Source organism: Schistocerca gregaria, chromosome X (assembly GCF_023897955.1).
Source record: "Schistocerca gregaria isolate iqSchGreg1 chromosome X, iqSchGreg1.2, whole genome shotgun sequence".
In the NCBI taxonomy this organism is placed as follows: domain Eukaryota; kingdom Metazoa; phylum Arthropoda; class Insecta; order Orthoptera; family Acrididae; genus Schistocerca; species Schistocerca gregaria.
In genome coordinates, this window is record NC_064931.1 from 218,222,509 (window position 1) to 218,238,723 (window position 16,215).

A 16,215-nucleotide genomic window follows, 5' to 3' on the forward strand; every position below is an offset into this window, starting at 1 on the left:
CTGTACATGGAGGTACATGCTTGTTTGGATGAAAAAGTGATGTCAAAGGCTTGTGGTCTGTGATTATGGTAAAGTGATGACCATACAAGAAGTCATGAAACTTTGTAACACCAAATACGGGAGTCAATCCATCTTTCTCAATCTGTGAATAATGTCTTTGCGCAGACGAGAGCAATTTGGACGCAAAGGCAATAGGGCGATCGTGCGAACCAACTCTGTGCACAAGCACAGCACCAATCCCAAAATCCGATACACCCACCATCAACAAAAGGGGCTTCCGGGGATCGAATGGCGTAAGGCAAGTATTGGAAAGCAACGCCGATTTCAACCGGCAAAAGGCGCATTCGCATTCCGTCGTCCAGACGAACGGAACACCTTTATGGCGTAAGCGATGAAGCGGAGCTGAAATGGAAGAGGCATGTGACACATATCTGCGATAATAGTTGATTTTTCCCAGCACACTCTGTAGCTGCTTCAAATTCTGCGGCGAAGGCAAGTCTTGTATGGTACAGAAGTGCGTGGGACTGGGATGTATGCCTTGGGCATTGGATGTATGGCCCAGGTATGGCAAGTCACGAGCAAAAAACACACATTTGTCCTTCCGTAAGCGAAGACCATTTTGTCGCAAGACCTGAAATAATGTTCTGAGATTGGCTAAATGTTCATCTTCCGTCTTCCTGGAGATGACAATATCATCCAGATAGTTTGCTGCAGTAGGGACCGACGCACAAACAGTTTGTAGATATTGCTGAAACAAAGCAGGGGTGGATGCACACTCGAATGGCAGTCATTTGAATTGATACAAACCATTATGCGTGTTAATTACCAAAACGCGCTGGGATTCTTCATCCACCGGGATTTGCAAGTACGCATTGGCTAGGTCGAACTTCGAAAAATATTTGCCCGGGCACAGTTTGTCAAAAAGATCTTCTGGATGGGGTAAAGCAAAAGTTGCAATCACTAGTTGTGGATTCACTGTTACCTTGAAGTCCACACACAGTCTCAATTGTCCCAAAGGTTTTGGCAAAATTACTAAGGGTGATGCCCAGAGAGAAGCCTGCACACGTTCAATTACACCTTGTGATTCCAAATCGTGTAATGTTTTTGCAACCTCATAACGCAATGCGTGGGGAACATTGCGCACTCTGAAAAATTTCACTTGCACGTTTACTTTCAGGTCCAAATGTGCTATATAATTCTTAGCGCAACCGCGGTCCGATGCAAAAATGTCTGCAAATTCTTCACATAGACTAGAAACATTGTCTGAAGGCACAGTCTGCTTCACTGATAGGACCTGATTTACTATAGACAAGTTAAACAGCTGAAATAAATCGAAACCAAACAAGTTCACTGCAGAAGAAGAAGGAAGGACGTAAAATGACACAAGTTTTGTGTGTCCTTTGTATGTTGCAAGAAGGCTGCACTGTCCTAACACAGGGATCTCTTGATCTGAATAGCTAGTTAACTTAACATTTGTGGCACACAACGGAGGTGTGCCCAGCAGTTTTTAATTGTCTTGATTGATCAGTGAAACTGCAGTTCCGGTATCGAGCTGGAATGGTATCACTTTGCTGTTAATGTCCAAGTCTACAAAATGTTTATTGTCTCGTGCAACATGAACTGACACTGGTAAAAAATCACTTGCAACTTGACGAGAGTTCCGGCGATGTCGACGCACACTATTTGTGGGACGAACCCAGTCACTGTTAGAGAGAGTGGCACTGGGCAGAGTGGAATGAACGACATGAATTTCCATGGGCGAAGTTTCATGGGCCTGAGTATCCTTTGTTCAATTCCGATTATGGTGCAAAGCAAAGGGCCTGGAATGGTTTGGAGTTTCCGATCTGAGCTTTTTCTGGCAAACGCTCTGAACATGTCCTTTTTTATTACAGTAAAAGCAAATAGCTTGGCATGACGGGCAATTCTCACACGAATGTTTAGTAGCGCACCGCGGGCATGATTTAAGCAGTGCATTTTGCTTGCCGGCGCGGCACACATGGCTGCAAGCCTGGCAGCAGCGGCGCGGTCGGGTGCGAGGGCTGTTTACTGCTCCATGCAGCTCGCTCGGTGGGTCGGTTAACCTGACACACGGCTGGTTTAGTTTCAAATGATTCCTGAGCAAAGTCAAGTGTGTCCTGCCGATCCAATATGTCCATCACTTGTTGAAGGGAGGATTGACTAGTTTCAAAATCTGTTCCCTTATATTAACATCAGAAACATTCTGTGCAATTGCATCACATACCATAGTATCTAAATAAGGGAATCCACATTGACACTCAAAAGCACAATCCCTAGTAAGGCCTTGCAAGGTTGCAACCCACTCCCGATTAGTCTGACCTGCCGGACATTTTGTACGAAAGAAGGTATACCGTTTCGCAACTACATTGACTGATTCTTTGAAATATGCATCTAATGCAAACAAAATTTTGTCGTAGGACAGAGTTGCTAGGTCGCATCGGAAAATAATTTGATTACCACATGGTAGGTTTGCACACCAATGGACGACAAAAGGAAAGGCTGCCGCTCATAACCTTGAATTCTGTAGGCGGCAAGATGGAATCCAAATTGGCGTGACCACTCTGTCCAGCTTTCCAACGCTGCATCAAAAGGTCGGAAGGGAGGTGCAACTGCATGTTGTGGCTGCGTTAGTGGTGGAGCGGCGGCCGCCACATCGTTTTGCATTGCATGTTGACCCTGTACGAGCTGTCCAAGGGCAGCCAGTAATGCCTGCATCTGCTAATTCTGTAAGCGATAAAATTTGGACAGTACATATGGATATTGTGGCGAAATGTGGATTCAATCTGACATCCCCAGTCGACAGCACTTACTACTTTGTGAGAATAAAATCCTAGTTGTGTCTCACAAGAATGATATTCTGTATGTCAGTGTTGACTGTTTGTCAATAAATTATTTTCTTCAAGGTAATTCATAATGTTTGAGTACAATGCATATTCCAAAACCCTACTCCAAATCAATGTTAGTGATATGGGTCTGTAATTCAGCAGATTACTCTTATTTCATTTCTTGAGTATATTGGTGCAACCCGTGCAACCTTCCAGTCTTCAGGTACGGGTCTTTAGGTGAGCAAGTGATTGTATATGATTGCTAAGTATGGGGCTGTTGTATCAGCACACTCTGGGAGGAACCTAAGTCATATACAATCTGTACTGGAGGCTTGCCTTTGTTAAGTGAGTTAAGCTGCTTCACTACACCAATGATACCTACGTTTAAGTTACTCATGTTGGCAGCTGAAACAACAGAGGAATTCCTGGTTTGATGAAGGCTGTAAGAGAATACAGGAAAATGCTTGAGAAATCATATACTCATCTAATGGTAAGAAATTATCAAGATAAAAGGAAAGAAGAAAAGCAACTGCATCGGAGAAAGAAAAGGGAATGGGAAAGAAAGAAGATTAAAGAACTGGAGAAATTGGAAAAACAAATGGTGCTAGAAAATTTTATCAGAAAATTAATAGTGAAAGAAGAGCATTTTAGCTCTGCATCAACTTGTGCAAAAGTAAAAATGGGACACTACTAACTGATGATCAAGAGGCATTGGAGCATTGGTTAGATTATTTCAGTGAACTGTTGGATGCTTCAGAGTCCCCTACTCAAGATATCCCAGTCCCTCCAGAAGATATGCCATAGTACCTCCCCCTCTGCAAGGAGAAGTGAACAGAGCAATTGCCCAATTGAAGAACAGTGAAAGCACCAGGGACTGACAATATAACATCTGAAATATTGAAAGCTGGAGGAGTTGAGCTAAATCATAGGAAATACTAGATTGTGTGGCTTATATGGGAATAGGAAGAGTTACTAGAAGAATGGAATGTAGGGATAGTGTGTCTGTTGCACAAGAAAGGAGATTTATTTAAATGCAGCAACTACAGAGGCATAACACTCTTAAATATTATGTATAAGGTAATGTCAAATATCCTGTTTAGTAGACTTTCACCTATAGCAGCAGACATTATTGTAAGCTATCAGTGTGGGTTCAGACCAGGAAAGTCAACTGTAAGCCAGATATTTACTCTCCAACAAATAGTAGAAAAGACCAATGTGTTCAGTGTTGGTGTGCATCATATTTTCATTGACTTTAAATCTGCATATGACACAATAAACTGGACCAAACTTTATGATGCAATGTGGGAATTTTGAATGCCTGGAATATTGGTGTGTTTAATAGAGATCACCCTAATGTACCCCCAGTGTACTGTGTGAGTGCAGTCCAGGCTATAACCTCAGTTTCTCACTTGGACTGTGCTAAGGCAAGGAGATGGGCTTTCCTGCCTATTTTTCAACCTGGCACTTGAAAAAGTGGTACGCGAATTGGGTATTCAGACAAGAGGTACTATCTATTATAAGTCTGTGCAACTGCAGGGATATGCAGATGACTTGGGTTTAAGAAGACATAGAGCTCTACAAAGTGCATTTTCAGCTCTAAAACTGAATGCAGAGAGAGGCCTGAGAATTAATGAAGGAAAGATGAAGTATATGTATAATGGCACTAACCAACCCTTACAGCCCACAATAACCCTTGATGGAATGACATTTGGACAAGTGGAATGTTTCACCTATCTGGGCTCAAAGATAGAAGCAAATGGCACCACATTTACTGAAATTATGGCTCGCATAAGTTTTTCTAGCCGTTGCTACTTTGAAATGTTGCGACATTTCAAATCCAAGCTTCTATCATGAGGGACTAAGCGCCAACATTACAAAATGCTGATATACCCAGTACTTACTTATGGCTCAGAAATGTGGACAATTACAAAGCAGGGTGAAAACAAACTGAGATCACATGAAAGAAGTATATTGAGGAGTATTTTTGGACCTGTATTTGAAAATAGGACACAGAGAAGCTGAAGAAATGATGAACTTTATGACTGCTATAAGGAGGATGATGTGGTCAAGTTCATAAAGCTGTGTAGTCTGAGATGGGTGGACATGTAATGCGACTCAATGAGACAGATCTCACAAGGAAAGTCTGCTGCAGTGAACCTGGAGGAAGAAGAACAAGAGGAAAACCTAGGTTGTGATGGAACAACAAGGTTGGAGAGGACGCTACCCGAGTCGGTTGTCGTAACTGGAGGTCCACGATGAAGTCCAGAGAGGACTGGCAGAAAATTATTGAGGAGGCCAAGTCTCACCCTGGGATGCAGTGCCAATGGAAGAAGAAGAAGAAGAAGAAGATGATGATGATGATGATGATGATGATGACTAGTTGTTGCCAGGTCTGTCCTTGTGCTGTGTTTTCCCAGCACCCTTCAAGACTAATGTCCTTTCTGTAGTTTCCTGAGACTGTCTAGCCTAAAAAACTGCTGAGTCCTCTCCACCGAGCACCTGCTACCTGTTTAGCTGCTTCCTTTGTATAGTGGACCCTCAACATATTAAGCAGAACCTGAAGACCCACCTCCATGTGGCACAAGTCAAGTAATCTGCAGGCTTCACAATCACAAAAGCATCTCAGCCTCTGATTTTGACCCACCCCTCAGCTCTGTACTAAAGGCCCACAGTCAGTCCTGTTGCTGATACTACAGATAGTGAGCTCTGCCTTCATTTTGCAAGCAAGAGGCACTGTGTTTACCATTTCTGCTAGCTGCCCAATGCCCAAACCCAGAGAGAATTTCTTGTGATCCAAAGCAACACGCATCATTAGTACTGACATGAGCAGCCACCTGCAGTTGGCTGCACCCCGTGCTCTTGATGGCATCTGGAACACCTATTCCATATCTGGAATGATCCCTCCACGTATGCACAGTGAGTGCATGCTGGAGTCCTTCCCCTCATTGGCAACAGTATTCCAAAGAGCCCCTACTATGCACCTAATGTTGGAGCTTGCAACTACCAGTTATCCCACCCTGTGTGACAGCCCAGATTTTTAAGGCTAGGGGCTTTCACAGAAACAGGGCAAGGGACTACATCTGGCTCAGCATATTTATCAGATAAAGATAGCACCTGAAACCTGTTCATCAGACAAACTTGGGAGGTCCTCCAATCGGCACCCTGGAATATCGTTCACTTCCTGTCACACCTTGGAATGTCCTCCCACTTGACCACGGGTAAGGGGTCAATAGTGGTACGGGCAGTACCCAGAGTGGCCACAGTAGTGGACCGATCAGGGGACACACGGGATGTACTGGACGTTGCTTGGATCCCCATGTCTGGTCCTCCACAGTGATGTTCATTGGCAACAGCCTCAAGTTGTGTAACTGAAGCCAGCACCACCTGGAACTGTGAGCAAAAGGTCACCAACTCAGATCAGATCTGAACACAGCAACCATAGTGCCTGTCCGTACCAAAAATGGCAGAAATATGCTCTAGACAGTTAACAAGACGCAGAACTATGCCTGATAAATATGCAAACATGCACAAAATTTAGGTGTTTGAACTAAAGAGTGCAGAGGAAATTCAAAATAAATCACATAAAATGAGAAGCTGCGTCAACTCACAAACTAAGTGGTGTACTTCGATGCACTGCTGCAGTAACAAAAGCTAACACTCAACTGAAGAGACTAACAACTGTAAGTGGCTCTTCAGCCAAAAACAAATGTGCACAAACTGTAGGAGTTTAAACTAAAGAGCTCAGAGGAAGTTCAAAATGAGTCACTTCTAGTGACAAGCTATCTCAACTCACAAATGAAAATGGTGTACTTAACGGTGTACTGTGATGTGCTACAGCATTATTGAAAGCTACCACTATAATTCTTCTTCCCTCTTGGGTAAATGATCAAATGTTATTCATGCCATATGATTAGCAAAAAGAGAGAAGACAGAGTTATTTTAAGGTGGTGATTAATTTATGGATAAGCACAATCTGTAATGGTTGGTCCACTACTAATAGAGTGATGCATGACAGTGGAGACAAAGGCAAGTATTTCACCACTAGTATTAGTGCAGAAGAATAACATTCCTTAAATGGGTTGGACTTCAAAAACCAAATTCTGGAAAAAACAGTTTCTTTCAATGACCATAGAGTATCCCTTTAAGGCTGTAGCAATGGCTACCAATCAATAGCCTAACTGTATTAGTAACAGCAACATCATGTTCATCCCTGTATCACATGTCTGCAAAAGACATTCAAAAACAAGGTTAGGACAGAAAATATTAATAATGTTACACAAAGTTAATTCATGTTTAAATCAAATTGTAAATTAGTCCAGAACATCACCTTCTACCATCCATGTAGCCAGTTAAGGTGCCAAGAGACAAGTGATACAAGAAGAAGAAGAAGAAGAAGTAAGTTGTAGCAGATGTTTTCAGACAAAAACATAACAAAAAAGTCATCGAGAATGTAATGTCTATAGTATCTGTGATTTTGGGAGGCTGTGGATTCATTTTTCATAGTTTTTAATGTCCTATTACACCAGTTGACTCTCAGTGAGGGGAGTTACTCATTAACTACTGATCTAACTGCTGTCTACCCCATCACCAGGCGTACAGGTGCTTTGTACCTCAGATGATAAAATTGATTGATTTTCATCAGTTGAGTGATGAGTATGACATCACCTATTATTAAGAACTTCTACACTCCTGTCATCCATAGATGATGTTGACTAGTAGTAAGTCATTCTGTCCAAATGTCATCATCAAACATAGTGTGGAGTGAAGTGTTATTTCATGCAGCTTACTGATTTTAAGAACTTCAATTAATTTGACTCAAGTGACTAATGTTTTTGTACTGAATTTTCTATTTGGAGGTAGGTGTATGATGTTGTTGTTGTGGTCTTCAGTCCTGAGACTGGTTTGATGCAGCTCTCCATGCTACTCTATCCTGTGCAAGCTTCTTCATCTCCCAGTACCTACTGCAACCTACATCCTTCTGAATCTGCTTGGTGTATTCATCTCTTGGTCTCCCTCTACGATTTTTACCCCCCACACTGCCCTCCAATACTAAATTGGTGATCCCTTGATGCCTCAGAACATGTCCTACCAACTGATCCCTTCTTCTAGTCAAGTTGTGCCAAAAACTTCTCTTCTCCCCAAACCTACTCAATACTTCCTCATTAGTTATGTGATCTACCCATCTAATCTTCAGCATTCTTCTGTAGCACCACATTTTGAAAGCTTCTATTCTCTTCTTGTCTAAACTATTTATCGTCCATGTTTCACTTCCATACATGGCTACACTCCATACAAATACTTTCAGAAATGATTTCGTGACACTTAAATCTATACTTGATGTTAATAAATTTCTCTTCTTCAGAAACGCTTTCCTTCCCATTGCCAGTCTACATTTTATATCCTCCCTACTTCGACCATCATCAGTTATTTTACTCCCCAAATAGCAAAACTTCTGTACTACTTTAAGTGTCTCATTTCCTAATCTAATACCCTCAGCATCACCCGAATTAATTTGACTACATTCCATTATCCTCGTTTTGCTTTTGTTGATGTTCATCTTATATCCTCCTTTCAAGACACTATCCATTCCGTTCAACTGCTCTTCTAAGTCCTTTGCTGTCTCTGACAGAATTACAATGTCATCGGCGAACCTCAAAGTTTTTATTACTTCTCCATGGATTTTAATACCTACTCCAAATTTCTCTTTTGTTTCCTTCACTGCTTCCTCAATATACAGATTGAATAACATCGGGGAGAGGCTACAACCCTGTCTCACTCCCTTCCCAACCACTGCTTCCCTTTCATGCCCCTCAACTCTTATAACTGCCATTTGGCTTCTATACAAATTGTAAATAGCCTTTCGCTCCCTATATTTTACCCCTGCCACCTCCAGAATATGAAAGAGAGTATTCCAGTCAACATTGTCAATACTTTCTCCAAGTCTACAAATGCTAGAAACGTAGGTTTGCCTTTCCTTAATCTAGCTTCTAAGATAAGTCATAGGGTCAGTATTTCCTCACGTGTTCCAATATTTCTACGGAATCCAAACTGATCTTCCGTGAGGTCAGCTTCTATCAGTTTTTCCATTCGCCTGTAAAGAATTCGCGTTAGTATTTTGCAGCCATGACTTATTAAACTGATAGTTCGGTAATTTTCACATCTGTCAACACCTGCTTTCTTTGGGATTGAAATTATTACATTCTTCTTGAAGTCTGAGGGTATTTCGCCTGTTTCATACATCTTGCTCACCAGATGGTAGAGTTTTGTCAGGACTGGCTCTCCCAAGGCCGTCAGTAGTTCCAATGGAATGTTGTCTACTCCGGGGGCCTTGTTTCGACTCAGGTCTTTCAGTGCTCTGTCAAACTCTTCACACAGTATCATATCTCCCATTTCATCTTCATCTACATCCTCTTCCATTTCCATAATATTGTCCTCAAGAACATCGCCCTTGTATAGACCCTCTATATACTCCTTCCACCTTTCTGCCTTCCCTTCTTTGCTTAGAACTGGGTTTCCATCTGAGCTCTTGATGTTCATACAAGTGGTTCTCTTCTCTCCAAAGGTCTCTTTAATTTTCCTGTAGGCAGTATATATCTTACCCCTAGTGAGATAAGCCTCTACATTCTTACATTTGTCCTCTAGCCATCCCTACTTAGCCATTTTGCACTTCCTGTTGATCTCATTTTTGAGATGTTTGTATTCCTTTTTGCCTGCTTCATTTGCTGCATTTTTGTATTTTCTCCTTTCATCAATTAAATTAAATATTTCTTTTGTTACCCAAGGATTTCTACTAGCCCTCGTCTTTTTACCTACTTGATCCTCTGCTGCCTTCACTACTTCATCCCTCAAAGCTACCCATTCTTCTTCTACTGTATTTCTTTCCCCCATTCCTGCCATTTGTTCCCTTATGCTCTTCCTGAAACTCTGTTCAACCTCTGGTTCTTTCAGTTTATCCAGGTCCCATCTCCTTAAATTCTCACCTTTTTGCAGTTTCTTCAGTTTTAATCTACAGTTCATAACCAATAGATTGTGGTCAGAGTCCACATCTGCCCCTGGAAATGTCTTACAATTTAAAACCTGTTTCCTAAATCTCTGTCTTACCATTATATAATCTATCTGAAACCTTTTAGTATCTCCAGGGTTCTTCCATGTATACAACCTTCCTTCATGATTCTTGAACCAAGTGTTAGCTATGATTAAGTTGTGCTCTGTGCAAAATTCTACCAGGCGGCTTCCTCTTTCATTTCTTATCCCCAATCCATATTCACCTACTATGTTTCCTTCTCTCCCTTTTCCTACTACCGAATTCCAGTCACCCATGACTATTAAAATTTCGTCTCCCTTCACTATCTAAATAATTTCTTTTATTTCGTCATACATTTCTTCAATTTCTTCGTCATCTGCAGAGCTAGTTGGCATATAAACTTGTACTACTGTAGTAGGCATGGGCTTCGTGTCTATCTTGGCCACAATAATGTGTTCACTTTACTGTTTCTAGTAGCTTACCCGCATTCCTATTTTTTTATTCATTATTAAACCTAATCCTGCATTACCCCTATATGATTTTGTATTTATAACCCTGTATTCACCTGACCAAAAGTCTTGTTCCTCCTGCCACTGAACTTCATAAAGTCACATATTAAACAATGGAAAACCCAGGATGAGAAGAAAAGTTGCTACTCACCATATAGCGGAGATGCTGAGTCACAGATAGGCACAACAAAAAGACTCTCACAATTAAAGCTTTTGGCCATTAAGGCCTTCGTCAACAAAACACACACACACACACACACACACACACACACACACACACACACACACACACACACATGCCTACATGAGTGCCTCATTATTTGCATGAAAAATCAAACTCACGTCCTAAGAATTGCAGATATGCAGCCCATGCTGCATACATTTATTTACATTATTTAAAATACTGAAGAATTTGCTACCGTGTGGATTTGTTGACCCTGGTAATGAGTCAGCAAACCACATATATCAGGAAAAGTCGAAGTACTGAGGTCTGAGAATGGTTGCAATTTCTGCACCAGTTTATGCAATTTGTTACTATAATACAATAAGGGAGTACCCTGACAGTCAAAATGAATCATGTGATTTGTCTTTCAGTGAAGAACGAACTGGCAGAAGTAGACTCCCAGCACTCCCTTGTTCTGTAATTAGGTTTAGGGGATGCTGTGGCTGCAGATTATTGTTTTTGTTTTTGTTTTTTGTTTGCTTCCTTGGTGTTGTTGTTGCAGCAGTAATTGTAACCTCAGTTGCTGTTGTCACTCTTGGTTGGCTAACTGCTGTTTCAGAATTTTCTGCTATTTCTGTTGCAGTTACAACTGCTAGTGCTGTTGTGTTTCTCTTTTTGTTTTATGATTACTGTTCTTAGTTGGTTAACTGCTACAGAAACATTTGCTGTTATTGTACCAGCTGCTGCTGCCACAGCCTTGGAAAAGTCAGAATCGATGCTATACCCTGTGTAGTTGTACAATGACAAATGTCCACATTGTAATTTTTTATGCTACTTAGAAGTTGTTAAAAACAGGGTTCACAATCACTTGCGCAAATGATGACACAGATAGTGGGGAAACAAACAGGCCGTTGCAAGTGGTTGATGAAAGCACACAATATATATCACAGTTAAATTATGAGGGCAGAGAACTGATCACTGTGGACTGTGTTAAATTTCTTGGAATTACTATAATGAAAATCTTGTCATGGACTGATCGCGTAGACTGTTTAGTGAAGCAATTAAACAGTTTTGTTTATGCAAGTTCTAAATAAAGTAACTGATTTAACTGTTAAGGAATTTTTTTATCATGCATATTTTATATCATTTGTGAGGTCAGCATAAGTTTTTGGGGTGTCACAAAAGCAAACCTCCTCACTGTGTTCAGACTACAGAAAAAAAAAAAAAAATCATCAGAGGTATGGTGAGAACAAACAATAGGCAATCAGGCAAACATTTATTCCTAAATCTTCACTTAATGAAAACTCATTTTATGTTTATATAGAAAATACTCCTCTTCAAGCTAAAAAACCTGCATGTTTTTGAAGGAAAATCTTTTGCACACACTTATGAAACAAGGCATAGATCAGATTACATGTTATCATGTCACAGTCTGAGCTTATCTGAAAATACCCTATATTAAATTTCCTTGAAGACTAGTAATAAAATTCAGTCCAAGTTCAAGGAATGCACACGCAAACACTGAAAAATATTTAAAAAGTAAATCTTATTACCATGTGGAAGATTTTGTAAATGAGGAAGACAAGTAGAAGATATTATTTTTTTTCTACATTGTGATCTCTGTGTATGTGTATGTTCTCTTTTAATGGACATATGGATTCTTTTTATATGTGTCCTTATTTATATGCTACAGAAACAAAAAATTAAAAATAGCTGAAAAGATACAGTGTGGAAAAATTTAAGGTAGAAGAAAAAATGTAACGTGTTTTTGTAACATCCTTGCGTGTGCATGCATTCACCTTCTTTTAATGTATGCTGTTTTTATATATACCTATGTAGGCATAGAACTGTATTCATTGACAAGTCACCAGTGTTTCAATCACATGTGTGTCATGCAACAGTAAAGAGTCTATTCTATTCTATTCTATAACAGAGTTTGTTTACTAAATGACCAGACAAAAATGAGTCCAAAGCACAGCAGAGGTTGTCATAAAGTGTGATAAGTCAGCCAAGAGAGTAACTGAAATTAATGAAAATAAACAAGCAATGTCAAATATTGATTTTCCATATGCTGTAGCTTCATACAATGCAAGAGTGTGCATAAACCACCTCTAGCAGCCACACCAGCCTCACACGTCAATTGTTCTCTCCATGGAACTGCAGGACAACTTGCTGGTTAGGTAGCCCCAAACCTTTGTGTGTCAGTATTGATGCTTGGGCCAGGCAGGGAATCAGAATAACTGTCAGATATTAAAATTGGTAAATGGTATTATAGCAACCAATCACTATTTTGTCTTTGAAATTTATTCACTATGTTCGTTCCAGATTCTTTGATACCAATCTTCAGAAGGGGCAAATTTCTTTCGGTAGTGTGTATACTGAAATTGAGCTGTACTCTTGTGTTGTGCCATTTAATTGTGTAATTTTCATCTTTTCCAATATCTTTGATATCACAATTTTACAGAATATTTCTTCAGTACAATTTTTAGCTCAGTTACGTGTGCAAGCGAGTGTGCAGCAATGAATGTATAGCTGTAAACTGGAAGCAAAAGTTTTAATTAATTTCTGATATTGTAAGTTAGGTCACTGAGTCTGTGACTGGTTATTACTCTACCTGAACAGGCCATGAAGGCCCAATGGTACTGACTGGCTGCCTTGTCATCCTCAGCCCACAGGTGTCACTGGCTGCAGATATGCATGTGGTCAGCACACCTCTCTCCCGGCCATATGTCAGTTTCCAAGACCGGAGCTGCTACTTCTCAATCAAGTAGCTCCTCAGTTTGCCTCACAAAGGCTGAGTGCACCCCGCTTGCCAACACCACTCGGCAGACCAGATGGTCACCCATCCAAATGCTATCCCAGCCCGACAGTGCTTAACTTCGGTGATCTGACGGGAACCGGTGTTACCACTGTGACAAGGCCATTGGTGTGACTGGTTATTAGAAAACTTTTTATCAATAATTTTTACAAATCCATGAGAAACAGAAGTACCGTAATTTAGTAACCAATGAACAAATTAAAGAAATACAAAAGGTCTTCATGAGGAAAAGGTTATTGAAAATCCAAGTTCTGAAAAATCATAATGAACTTACAAGCACCTCCATATAAAGCAGAATTCTTCAGGTGAATGCCATGCATTTGTTGAAAATAAAATTCAAATTATAAATCATACACACATTTTAACAGTATATAATGCAATCAATACAGCACTTCAGGTCAAGTAACCGTGACATTAAATTCTATAAATTTGGAAATAAAACTATTGTGGACTGCTATTTCTGCCAGCAACCAACAAATTCCTAAATTTTATTTTGTTTTTATCTTAGTTTAGTGTAGTTTTAATGATACAGATTACATACTCATCTTAAAGATTTTTGTTTGTTTCTACATTTCCTTTTCTTTCAGATGTCTAGAAAATCTGATGACCCCGTGTGTTTGGTTGGATTGCGACCTTTCCTTGGTGTGGAACATTTATTGCTTTCTGATTCATATTTATCACTGTTGGCTTGTTCAGAAGGATCCAGCATTAGTAGCCAAGAGTAAGAACTGAACCAAACTATGATAGAATGATAATTAACAAAACACTTGTATGACTCAGTACACATTCCATCCATTTACTGTATTGTTTATACATTTCTTTGTCTCTTCATTTCAGTTCTCATAGCACAAACTGGACTTTATATTCACTTAGAGTTCCTAGTCCACTAACACTCTATAATGATATTATGACTGTTGCATCACAACACCGTTGGTCAAGTCCTGCAACATATTGTCATCTGTTGACAGAAGCTCACACAATTTTGCAGATAGCTGCCCATACTGTGTCATGGCTCTCAAAGCAGCACCATTCAGTTGGCATAATTACACCAAATATGAAGAATGATGAAGCAACCCAACTTGAAGATACGCTAAGAGAATCATGTGCTCTGCTTGGAGATTATTATATAAAGTAAGTTAAAATAAAGTCTTAAATGCTTACAGCATGGAGATCTCTCTCTCTCTCTCTCTCTCTCTCTCTCTCTCTCTCTCTCTCTCTCTAAGTATATACAGAACCTCAACAGTGTTTTAACCAAGTGGGTTCAGATTGAAGATCCTCTCTGTTCCCTGAAATTCCCTACCTGTTCCCTGCATGTAAAACTGACTAATTTGACACAAGATGGTGGTTCACCATTAGATCCATGACAATCTTGTTCCATGGCAGAGAGATTTTCCATTGTGTCCATCTTACTCAATATGTTTTTGGGCCATTTAACATCAGTTTTTATCTCTTTACATATATACTACATTTGTATACTTTATGTATTCTCCCTGTACATACTGATTGTCCAAGCACAGTGTTTAATACATATGTAAGCACATGTCACAGATATATCAAAATATGATCTCAGGAATTACAAGCTACTTGTAATATGAACACTTTGGCTTACCTGTCAGTTTCATATTTGCATTCTGTGGCAGTAACGTTCAGTGTAACCAGAATATATCATTGTTTAACATTTGGTAGTTGTAACATGTATGCAAAATGACCTGTTTCTCTGAGGTAGGACAGATCTTATATCCTATCATAATCACTTGCACTTGGTTATAAATTAGATTTTTAACACCATGAGGTCCTATGTTTCTTAGATCAACATCAATTTTGACATCATAGAGAATTTATAATTGACATCATTTGATATAGAGGAACATAATATGTTGTAGAAATCAGTATGCATACAATTGTTTCTTTGCCCTCTGTATCAGATTCCACTAACAATGAACTCTGAGCCAAAATACTAGTCTGGCAATTAAATATTTTATGTAGAGCTAATAGTGCTAACAAGATGTCTTTTAACAAACTATGTATGTATATCATGAACAGTAATAAATCCTATAACATTCTGCTAGGTTATGCTTGAAATTTCTTTTACATCTCAGGATTTTACCCATTTAAGAACAATGTGTGCTAAAAGTCTGGAATCCAGTTAAAAATCTGGTCTGATATACCATAAGCTTGTATTTTATTTGCTAGGTGACAGTGCAGAACTGTATTGAATGCCTTCTGGAAATCAAGGTACCCAGCATCAACTTGGGACCATTGCATATTGCCTTCTGCCTCTAATGTACAAATAACATGAGCTTCATTTAGCAAGACTGCTGTTGGAAAAATCCATGTTGATTCCGAAAGACAAGATTTTTGCTCTCCAAAAAGATCATGATAAAGAAGTGTCAGAGGTGTTTCAAAATTCTACAACAGATTGAAGTTGGCAGAGGCCTGTAGTTATGTACATCTGTTCCTTTCTAGAAAACTCTGAATGACCATAGCTTATTTTTCAATTATAGGAATGCCTTTTACTTTAGTGTCTTGTGATAAACTGCTGCTGTAATTAGAGCAAATTCTTTCACATAATCTGTGTAGAGTAATCCATGTGTCCCATCAGGTTCAGTTTTCTCTTATATGTTAGTGATTTTAGTTGATTTGTATTGCTGGATCACTTACTTCATTATCTGTCATTTCAGCACTTGTGTAAAGATTGAAAGAGGAGCCATGTTATGGTTGTCTGCAGTCAAAACATTTTGGAATACTGAGACAGAGAAGATCAAAGAACAAAATTCATTCTCCATTTCAGTGTCAGTACAATAACTTAGCAATTTTATAGACATCTTTGATATGTTTACTGAGTTCAGATATGGCCT

At 39.6% G+C, this 16,215-nt stretch overlaps 1 protein-coding gene and 1 pseudogene across 5 annotated transcripts in view; one reads left to right on the plus strand and one right to left on the minus strand.

Moving 5' to 3' along the window:
• LOC126297483 (Hermansky-Pudlak syndrome 3 protein homolog) overlaps window positions 1–16,215 on the plus strand; it is a 163,594-nt gene that overhangs the window by 71,662 nt on the left and 75,717 nt on the right. For all 5 annotated transcript variants that reach the window (XM_049988359.1, XM_049988361.1, XM_049988362.1 and 2 more), the window contains 2 exons: window positions 13,945–14,078; window positions 14,195–14,488. In XM_049988359.1, the coding sequence (XP_049844316.1) occupies window positions 13,945–14,078; window positions 14,195–14,488 (428 nt within the window). The remainder of the gene's footprint in view (window positions 1–13,944; window positions 14,079–14,194; window positions 14,489–16,215) is intronic.
• On the minus strand, window positions 13,350–13,467 carry LOC126299658 (5S ribosomal RNA; annotated as a pseudogene).